This window comes from Dendrobium catenatum, unplaced genomic scaffold (genome assembly GCF_001605985.2).
Source record: "Dendrobium catenatum unplaced genomic scaffold, ASM160598v2 fragScaff_scaffold_655, whole genome shotgun sequence".
NCBI lineage: Eukaryota > Viridiplantae > Streptophyta > Magnoliopsida > Asparagales > Orchidaceae > Dendrobium > Dendrobium catenatum.
The window spans coordinates 98,304-109,634 of NW_021319117.1; the positions used below are offsets into that span (position 1 = coordinate 98,304).

The window sequence follows — 11,331 nt, forward strand, 5'->3', positions numbered from 1 at the left end:
GGTCCAAAGTTCCCAATGCTTTATAGAAGCTGTCCAGGATGTTCCCCAACATTGCAAGTTGCTGTCTAGATTGCAAGGAAGCAGAAAACGGCTGCCCAAAACCTCTCCTGGCTTCAATCAGCTGTCCTCTCTTTGTCTACAACCACAACGATCACACCTGAGCTTCGTTTCCTCCTCCGTTGGTTGCTGTCCAGATTTCTGCACATCGCCAGGCTGCTATCTAGGGAATTTCAGCTAGCGAAACTGCTGTCCTGCAGTCCCAACGACTATCCCAGCTTGCAAGAAGGCTGAATTTTAACAATCCAACAATAAGAGCTGCTGTCCAAGAGTTTGAAAACCCCAAAGCTGCTGAGAGATCCTCTTCCACGCAAAGCCTCCTACCCGTTTCACATCAGCCGGCCTCCTTGGGCCGCCCAAGCCGGCGACCATCACCCACCTGATCACCGACCTTCCTCCCTCGGCCTCCCCTCTCGACCCACCTAGCCGCCGGCCCACCTCCCAAGCCCCAAATTTGAAATTCAAATTTCAAATATTCTTTTACTCACCTTCCTAAAATAAATTTGGTCAAATTGGATATTTTCTTATTGCGAATTCAATTGAAAATTTGAATACAAATAGTTTCCTATTGTCTAAATCTATGATAGAAAACCTCTCACTTGATTTAAAATCTGATTTAAAATTTCAGATTTTGTGGTTACTCCTTAATTAACTCTTTGGGGCCCACTCACTTAAATCAAATCCCTCTCCCCCTCTCTCTAATAGGCCGACCACCCAACCCCCTCTCCCTCTCTCCAATCTCATTAATTACCCCCAATTAATTTCCCCTTAATCACTACTAACTGCCGGCCCCATTATGGAATTCATTTGATTTTCAAATTAATTTCCCTCCCATCCCACCTAATTGGAAATCAAAATTCAGATTTCTAATTATCTCTCTCAAGCCTCCACCTAGCCCACCCGCCCCTTCTCCCCTTCCTCCCACCCGAGCCCTCTTCCCGCCCTTCCTCTTGGGTCAAATTCCCTCATGTGGCGGCTCCCCCCCTCCACCTCAACGTTTCTACACACGACAATGATCTCCCATGGTCATGCATGGCCGATCCGGGAGTTGATCATGGCTTTGCTTACAACACCCAAGGAGAGATCGATGTTCTTCTCTCTCCTTTCTACGAATCTGGTTGGGAATACGACGAAACGGTGGAAAGATACGTCAAACGAATTCTCTGCTGCTTCGCCGAAACGATAGAACTCCAACAACCCCGAACACCGTGGGTTCTCATCGGATGACCACCCGCGCCTCCAACTCCGGCTCCTTCCCCAACGACTAGTCCCCTCAGCATCACTTGTTTATTAGTGGCATCCTTAAGTTTGTGTGCAATCCTCTTCCGCTAAGTCGAGTGACATCAAGAGTGCATGTGAGGGACTCTGAGGTGAATGATCTAGATCTTAAACGGTGGATTTTTGTTAAGAGCCATTTGCCTTATTATTTATTTGTTGAAATGATTTTGTTAGTCTCATGTCGCTTTAATTCTAATCAATTGACGTTACGTAGTTCTTATGTGGAAATTTTTCTTACGATCTATCTTGGAACTCATTCGTTTTTAATTAGCTACGCAAAGTTCACATGTTATTAATTTCCTACAAGCAATTCTTGCATCGTTTCACATCATATTTGGCATCAGAGCATGGTGGGCATGCATGTCATGTACTAGAAAACATCCTAGGGTCTAGCCAAGCATTAGTCCTAAAAATTTGCATGCATATCATCGCATAGATAATTTTATTCACTGTTTTTGTTGCTGTCCATGCATTTCCTGCACGCATTTAGTGGAATTTAAGTCATTCTATCTAGTGTCTTAGCGCTGCCATCAAACCCATAACTCTTCTAAGTGCTTAGGATAACTACACCCTTAGTGTAGGCTGCTGTCCTTACTGTTCCAGCAACATTCAGCTGCCTTTTAGTGAACTTAAAGTCGTGCCTAGGTGCTGTCCTCACCCTAGCGGTATCCCTATAAGACTTAGGCAACTTCCCCAACTGCTGTAGTTTGCTGTCCACACAAAATTCTGCATTGTTTGGTAGCATTTAAGTGAGTTTAACCTTTGATTTGGGTGCTGCCCAAGCCTTAGCAACCTCCCTAAACACCTAGTGACTTAAACCACTAGTGTAGCTTGCTGTCCAAACCGTTCCTGCACCATCTAGTGACCATTAGGTGAGCCTGGTTAAGTGGTTAGGTGCTGTCCTCGACCCCAACAACCATCCCAAATGTCTAGATCACTTAAATCCTTCTTGTAGCTTGTTGTCCAGTATTTTCCTACACCGTAAGTCAAAATTGTGTTTTCTCCTTGTAGAGTGCTGTCCCTTACACCCAATCTTCATTAGGTTTCACTTAGCGCTTCCCCATGGACCTGATAGGGCTTCAAAAGAGGTTAGATGACCTAGTTAATCTTGTGGGCTCTCTAACTAAAACCACGAAGGAGGAACATGTTGACTCTCCCCACTCTAAGTACGTGCCCCATTCAATCAATCCTGCTAGTCGGAAGATGCCCAACTCTGCTTATCAACCTAGACCGGAATTTAAGCAACAAAGACCTCACTTAGAGTCACATGACCGTCTACCCACCTTTGATGGTTCCTTGGACCATTATTACTTTAGGAAATGGGTTAGACAACTAGAGGACTATTTTGAATGACGTCATATCACTGAGTCCCACCAGGTTAGTATCGCTAAGTTTCACCAAAAGGTCGAGCTCTTCAATTTTGGATGAGGTTGGAAGATCATAACGAGTCTCGCGGTGAGTACCCTACTTCTAATTGGAAAGACATGAGGCAAGAACTTAATCTAAAATACCGACCCTCTATCAGTGACCAACCATCTGGTTTTAAGTTTAAGTCACCCCCTGTTCATCAAACCTTTGGGTGTTGCACTTTCAAGACCCCTACCCCTAGTGATCGTCATCTAGAGCACCACCCTACTTCTTTTGTTGGAACAAACCGTGGACATTACTGTGATCGAGACCACCCATCCTTTAGTAACATCAGGATTGCTGCCCCACCCTGTAGTTTTTCTCCTAGCCTCGATGGCCAACCCTCTATTGGGTCTTCTGTTAGATCGGTCTCATATAACTCCCCACTTGGGCCGACTCCTAGCCATCCCAGTCAACCTTTAGCCTCCCCAGCCCTTGACCCTGCAAGTGTGATTTTAATAAAGAATTGCATTAAAAAGAAGAAGTTTACTGAACCTGAGACTGAATACATCCATTTCGTGGATACTAATGATAACGAGGGCTTCTTTGAGGATGAAACTGAAGTGATTGAGCTAGACTCCCGGTATGACTTAAACCCTGAGCTAGGAAAGTTGGAACATTTAAACGTCGACACCTTAGCCCACCCTGATCCTAGTCTCCTCGAGGATAACTCTTTGGATAAGGTTTGCCTGGATGATATTAACTTGATCTTGAAAGGAGCTGATTTGGCTGTGAACACTATGAAATTAAATTCGAAAGTTTCTGACTTAATCATACCTCATACTGAGATGATTCTGAGTAATTCTGATTCAATTTTAGATAATTCTAATGGCGGCGTGGATAATCTCGAGTTGGAAGTGAGTCATTTGAATTTACCACCTAAGTTAAACCCCGATTTAATTAAATCAGAACCCATTGATCTTAGGGTTATGACCATACCTGATCCTGTTGAGAGTATTAGTATGAATTTGAAATATAATGATTTGACCCTGAGTGGTTCTGAATCTAATTGGAGAATTGAGCATCCTCGTATTTTATTGGAGCCTCTCTTAGGAGTTGCCCCTTAGAATTGCATTTGAAAGAGTGTGACTTTCTTGATTCGACTTATCTCACCACTCCTCGTACCAACTTTAATGCTAGGGATAGTCTTAGCCTATACTTTCATGTCACCATTCTAACTGTCGTGCCCACTTCTATTATGGATACCCTACCTAATTTCTTAAGTCTCATACCTGATGGTGACTCTTTGGGTTATCCCATTATGGATGTGAGTTCTTATCTTGTTCCTGATTCATTCGTTTTGCCCGCCATGTTCTTGTCCTTCCCTGTTAAGGATCATCTCTCTCCTAGTTGGATGAATTTGCTAGATGACACTGTTGCCCCTAGGAGACTACCTACGACCCTAACTGAAACTTCTAATAGAAATGCCCTGGTAGCTAAGGATGTCTTCATTGCTCCCCCTACACCAGTTCCCTTAAACCTGAACACTTTAGATCCCCTCATTTCGTGACTCTTCCACCTTTATTCTAGCCATGTGTTCTTGTGAGTTATTATGTTGTGTGTGTTTTTATAGTCTGTTGTCTTCCAAAATTGTCTCTGTTTAAAACTTTTGTGTGAGCTCACGATTCTTGTCATTCATCATGCACACCGGGTCTCTTGCATCCACATTTGCATCTCATATTCAAGAATTGCAAATAAATTAATAAAAAGATTAAACAAAGTAATGCTAACTATAAACACAATGCGGACATCAAGAGACAATTTAAAGAATTTGAAGTGGGAGACTTTAGGATGGTTCGGATTCGTCTGAAGCGATTCCCGCAAGGGGCCGTCAAGAATTTACATACAAGAAGCACAAGACCTTTCAAAGTAACTTTCAAAATAAATAGTAATGCTTATGTGTTAGACCTTCCCGAGAGTTTTAACATTAATTCTACGTTTAATATTGAAGATCTTGTAGCCTTTGAGGGTCCAGAGTTTAACCCCACCAATTCATTACATAATGAGCCTTGTGTGACCCTACCTGATGAGATCCCCAGCCTACCTCCACTTCCAAACATTCCACTTTACCTACTGCAGAGAGGATTGAGGCAATACTTAGCGATGAAATCATTTCCACTAAAGACGGTGGTCGTCAAAGGTATCTAGTTCAATGGGTAGGAAAGCCGGAGAAGGAGAACATGTTGATCGATCGGGATAAGCTGCTGAGATTAAATCCTGACCTACTGGAGTGGTACGAGACTTCTAGAGATGCTTACTCGACAGGGTCGAGTTTTCTCCCACCTGGGGAGAATGATGAGAACATCCGATTTCGCCACGTGTACCATCGTCGGAGACGCAGATCGACGGCTACGATCTACAGCCTTTATTTCTGATTTATTTTTTATTTTATTTATTCTCGCATTTTATTTTCCTAGTTTGCCCCTGTGGGTATTGAGTCGCTTGTGTAGCCCTGAGGGCATTTGTGTCTTTCTAGCTTTTTCTTATCTTGGCTTATTTAAAGGAGGCCTTATGCATTGTAATGGGATGATGAATATTGAAATGAAATCTTATTTTTCTTTGCTTGATCTCTAAGTGAGTTCATGAGAGGAGAAGCCCGAGGAGGGTGATTTGCAATACCCGTCAATCTTGGTGGATTCCAATGTTCGCAGTTCTCTTATCTTTCTTTTCTTTTATTTTTTCTTGCATCGAATTCCCTCCCCAAACTTCCCACCCACCGGCCTCATTCCCCACAAAGTCTTTCTTGATAATTTTCCCTAACCCGAGCCCCTCCCCTTATCCCCGGCCTCCTTGGGCCGCCCAAGCCGCCGACCATCACCCACCTGATCGTCGGCCTCCCTCCCCCGGCCTCCCCTCTCCACCCACCTAGCTGCCGGCCCACCTCCCAAGCCCCAAATTTGAAATTCAAATTTCAAATATTCCTTTACTCACCTTCCTAAAAAAAATTTGGTCAAATTGGAAATTTTCTTATTGCGAATTCAATTGAAAATTTGAATTCAAATAGTTTCCTATTGTCTAAATCTATGATAGGAAACCTCTCTTAATTTAAAATATGATTTAAATTTTCAGATTTTGTGGTTACTCCTTAATTAACCCTTTGGGGTCCACTCACTTAAATCAAATCCCTCTCCCCCTCTCTCTAATAGGCCGGCCACCCAACCCCCTCTACCTCTTTCTCCAATCTCACTAATTAACCCCAATTAATTTCCCCTTAATCCCTCCTAACCGCCAGCCCCATTATGGAATTAATTTGATTTTCATATTAATTTTCCTCCCATCCCACCTAATTGGAAATCAAAATTCAGATTTCTAATTATCTCTCTCAAGCCTCCACCTAGCCCACCCACCCCTTCTCCCCTTCCTCCCACCCGAGCCCTCTTCCCGCCCTTCCTCCTGGGTCAAATTCCCCCAAGTGGCGGCTTCCCCCCTCCACCTAAACGTTTCTACACACGACAAGGATCTCCCATGGTCATGCATGGCCGATCCAGAAGTTGATCATGGCTTTGCTTACAATGCCCAATGAGAGATCGACATTCTTCTCTCTCCTTTCTACGAACCTGATTTGGAATACGACGAAACGGTGGAAAGATACGTCAAACGAATTCTCTACTGTCTCGTTGAAACGATCGAACTCCAACAACCCCAAACACCTTGGGTTCTCATCGGACAACACCTGCGACTCCAACTCCGGCTCCTTCCCCGACGACAAGTCCCCTCGGCATCACTTGTTTATTAGTGGCATCCTTAAGTTTGTGTGTAATCCTCTTCCGCTAAGCCGAGCGACATCAAGAGTGCATGTGAGGGATTCAGAGGTAAATGATCTAGATCTTAAACCGTGGATTTTTGTTAAGAGCCATTTGCCTTATTATTTATTTGTTGAAATGATTTTGTTAGTCTCATGTCGCTTTAATTGTAATCAATTGACGTTACGTAGTTCTTCCGTGAAAATTTTCTTACAATCTATCTTGGAACGCATTCGTTTTTAATTAGCTACGCAAAGTTCACAAGTTATTAATTTCCTACAAACAATTCTTGCATCGTTTCACATCAAAAGTATTTTTTTTTTTTTTTTGCAACAAGATCAACTAATATGTGCAAGTTTTTTAAAAAACTCCTGTCCAACTTTGGTGGTACAATGAAGTGTAAAAAAGCTGTTGGACCTGATGATATTTCAAGAAAGGTGTGGAAATGCTTAGGAGATCGAAGAATTTTTTGGCTTACTAAACTTTTTAATATTATTTTGAAGACTAAAAAGATGTCAGATGAGGGAGAATGAGTGTGCTGATTCCTATTTTTAAGAATAAAGATGATGCACATGATTGTGCGAATTATAGAGGAATTAAGTTATATGTTTCATACTTTAAAACTATGGGAGGAATTATGGAGCATAAGTTACAATGTGATACTAATGTTTTTCAAAGTCAATTTGGATTCATGTCGGATAAGTCTACTATGGAAGCTATACATTTATTGAGAGATTTGATGGAGAAGTATAACGAAAATAAGGAGGATCTTTATAAGATATTTATTGATTTAGAGAAAACATATGATAAAGTTCCAAGAGAAGTGTTATGGAGAGAGTTCTAGAAAAGAAAGGGATTAATAATGCTTATATTCAAATCATTAAGGATATGTATAAAGGAGCTATTACTTGTGTTCAAACACAAGGTGATCTGACCAAGTATTTCCCTATTTTTGTTGGATTACATTTAGGATAAGCTTTAAGCCCATATCTTTTTGTTTTAGTCATGGATGTTCTCATTAGACATTTGCAAGAGGTTGTACACTGGTTTATGCTTTTTGTTGATGGTATTTTTCTTGTTGATAAGACTAGAGAGGGAATTGAAGATAAACTTGAATTATGGATGTCAACCTTAGAGTCTAAAGGTTTTCATTTGAGTAGATCTAAAACCAAATATATATAGTGTAATTTTAGTAGTAATAGATCTAGTGAGAGGTGTTGTGACTTTGGGCGATCAAGTCATTAATAAGAGTACACGTTTTAGATATATTGGGTCTATTGTTCAGAGTGATGATGAAATGGATAGGGATATTATTAGTAGAATTCAAATTGGATGGTTGAAGTTGAGAAATGCATTGGGCTAGTTATGTGATAGAAAAGTCCCTCTCAAACTTAAGGGAAAATTCTATAAGATGGCGGTGAGACCTGCAATGGTGCAAAATGTTGGCCATTAAAAGAGAAGCATAATATTAAGTTAAGTGTTACAGATATGAGGATGCTTGGGTGGACGAGTGGCTTTACTCTTAAAGACAGGATACGAAATGAACATATACGTGAAAAGGTTGGAGTAACTTATGTGTAAGATAAGATTAGAGATAGTCTCCTAAGATGGTTTGATCACATAAAACGGTGGCCTTCTGATGACTCGGTAAGAAAATTAAATGTATTGGATTTTACTTATGTTAAGAAATGTAGAGTCAGACCTAAAAATACTTAAAAAAAATATTACAAATGAATTTTTTTTATTAGATATAAATGAGAATTTGACTCTTAACATAATACAATGGAGAAAAATGTTTAATATAGCCGACCCCACATAGTGGGATAAAGGCTTGATGTTGTTGTTATATTAACAACTAATCATTATAAATAATATATTTAGAATTTAAATTAATTACCAATTAATTTAAATAATTAAATATTTATTAATTGCACTATATTCTTAATTAATTTAAATGAAATTAATTAAAATAAATTAATTTATTCTCTATATTTTTGTTTGTTCTGCATTGTCTTCCTATAGCTGCAAATTTGCTAGGTTCACTTTTCCCCTTCTGTACAGTTCGTTGCGCTTCGACTTCGCCGCCTACTTCGCGTGACAGGTAGAGTTTTGAATGAGTCGCTAAATAACTTCTTCGCCTCCTTCGACGACGTTCCTTCTTGTCAAATCCGAAATCACACGTCATCGTTCATCTGTTTAATCGGAAGTAATGATGACGACAAGAGCTTGCTCGTTGCGAAGGTAGCCATCTTTCTTCTGTTCGTGTGCTTCTTCAGCTAAACCCAGTAAATCCGTCAAACTCTCGGATGTAGCAAATCTGGGATTTACGACAAAAAGCGCGAAAAGGAGGATTTAACTCATTGTGAGATTTAACGGTTCCCTAAATCTCATTTGAACAGGATTTGCTCAAATCATGCATAAATCTTGTATCCAAATGGCTCCTAAGTGTAGAAAAAATTATTTCTCTCTGAGTACCAATTCTATAATTCATTGTTTAAAACTAGGTGAGACCTAAATCAATAATGAAGAGCAAAAAATAAACAATAAAAGATTAACACGCAAAACAAATTAAAAACTTCATACAAATTCATCCAATTGATGGCTAGGTCTTATTGTTATCGCTACAAATTTCACAATGATTTTGCTTGTGGAGTTTTACAACTTTTATCTCTCCGATATTATATAAAGATTGTGCCGCATCTTTTTAAAGGAAAAATTATGACAACCAAAAAAAATATAATAAAATCCCAAAAAACTCATAATGAAACAACATGCAAATATTGCATATCTTTTTGAAACAACAAACAATTTTGGCTTGCGACTAAATTTAGGGCAAATCTTCATGGTGAAAAAAAAAATTATGTTCGACAAGTTACTGGCCACAAAACGTTAGTAGTCCCATGATCAGGAAAATAAAACTATAGATGTTCACAAAGCAAAAAAAAAAATTACATAGGAGGAAGAAACTGTTAGTATTTATTTCAATAATGACTCCAAATCCTTTAAAGAGTATACCAGTAAACATGCTATAAGCATCATGCGAACACTACTCATCATGTTCACATCACATCCACAAGGTTCTAGTGCTAACATGACCGCAAACAACATTAATTTCTGCATTAGAAACAAGTAATTACATTATCATCCAGTAAATCAGAAAAATAGAAAAAAAAATAAAAAATAAAAAAGCTAGTACATTTGTTCATGAAAAGAAAAAGAAGCTCCACACATGCCATGCCCGATTATGCGTAACTAGGCATTAACAGATAAAAGGAGTGCATTATGTATCTAGCAACAAGAAAGCAAGGAAAAAGGGGGAAAAAAAAAGGAAAAAGAACGCAATATGCGCATTATAAATCAATAATTAGAAAAAACCACCTCCTCTGTCGATGAGAATGAAGGTTGGAAACCCTCCTGGCTTAACTTTGAAAGAGATATCAAATTCATGAAAGCTCTTGCAAGCTTTCCTATTAGTTTTGGGATAAGTCACAAAGCCCACCATTGTCCCACCATATTGAGGAATGCCGAAATTCCCAATCGCACACTGATACACGCCTTTCAAAGTATCCGGCGAGGTGACCTTCAAACTATTCTTCTCCACCACAAATCTCCCCCAACAAGAGCCCCACACAATCAGAAACCAAACCAAAAAACAAATTTTTCTACTCATTCTTGCTTCAGAACTCATCGATTAAGAGGCCTCGAAACCCTAGTAACTTCTCGTTAAACCCCAAGCGCTAACTCGAGGAGAAGCTAATCGAAGTCTAAGGGTAAACTGACCGAGCTTGAACTGAAAATCTGTGGTGGATAGAATCGCTGATTAAATTTTGATTATCTGCCAACATTCAATACGAAAATTCGACTTTTTTTTCAGCAGATAACTCAGAAGGCCCCCAAAAGTCCAAACCTTTATGCCCTGATGGAAGAGCTTGAAGACGGCTGAATGACATGAAAGTGGTCGCAGAAGACGATGCTTTAGAAAGACCGACTGCCCAGCATCGCTAGACTGGCAAGACTACCGAGAGAGAGAGCTAACGATGCGACGTGCCCACTTCTTGCAATTTCTACCATCATCTTCCTCCACTGTCCAAATTCCCGAAAAAAAAAAAATTCCTCCACTGTCCCAATAATTTCTCGTACGGGAGTCGAAACTTCACGTGGTCGGTCGGCATTTGTAGAAGTTCGCATTGAACAATTATTATGTCCTCCGGGCCGGACGTAGAGGAACATTCGGTCGGAGGCAAATTCCCGCCAAATACCAAGATGTACCGAGCAAATACAGAGCAATGTCAAACAATAACGAAGAATACCATCATTTGAAGACCCAAAACCGAGTTATATCGGGCTTTACAGAGCAAATACCGAGTTATACAAAAGTTGTTCCGAGTTTTTTTCAGAAAAACTCGGTACAACTTGGTATTTCTCGGTACAGCTCGGTATAACTCGGTATTGGTCTTCAGAGAACGCTATTCTTCATTATTATCAAATAATACCTAGTTGTACCGAGCAAATACCTAGTTTTTGGACGAAAAATTGCCTCCGACCGGACGTTCCTCTACGTCCTTGCACCGAACGTAATAAAAGTTCGCATTTGTATGGGACTAGAGAGGCAACTAAGCGATCGTTTCGAGCGACACGTGTGATGATCTTGATCGTAAAAAAATAAATGGGGTTGATAGGGAGTATTTGTCTTTATCTAGAGAGATTATTATTACATGTGATATATTACATGTGATACACAACTAAAGATGTAAAGGTAGTGTGGCCCAGCCAGGAGGTTTGGTCACCGGACGCATCTATACATTCAAAATCCAATAGGAGAATGCCACATTACGACCCGACGAAT

The 11,331-nt window shown here is 40.1% G+C and overlaps 1 protein-coding gene across 1 annotated transcript in view; it reads right to left on the reverse strand.

Annotated features, from left to right (window-relative positions):
- The window catches only part of LOC110104562 (vacuolar-sorting receptor 1-like), a 29,147-nt gene extending 18,513 nt beyond the window's left edge, over positions 1-10,634 (reverse strand). The window contains exon 1 of the mRNA XM_020833720.2: positions 9,864-10,634. Within this exon, the coding sequence (XP_020689379.1) occupies positions 9,864-10,173 (310 nt within the window). The 5' untranslated portion in view covers positions 10,174-10,634. The remainder of the gene's footprint in view (positions 1-9,863) is intronic.
- Between the last annotated feature and the right edge of the window lie 697 nt (positions 10,635-11,331).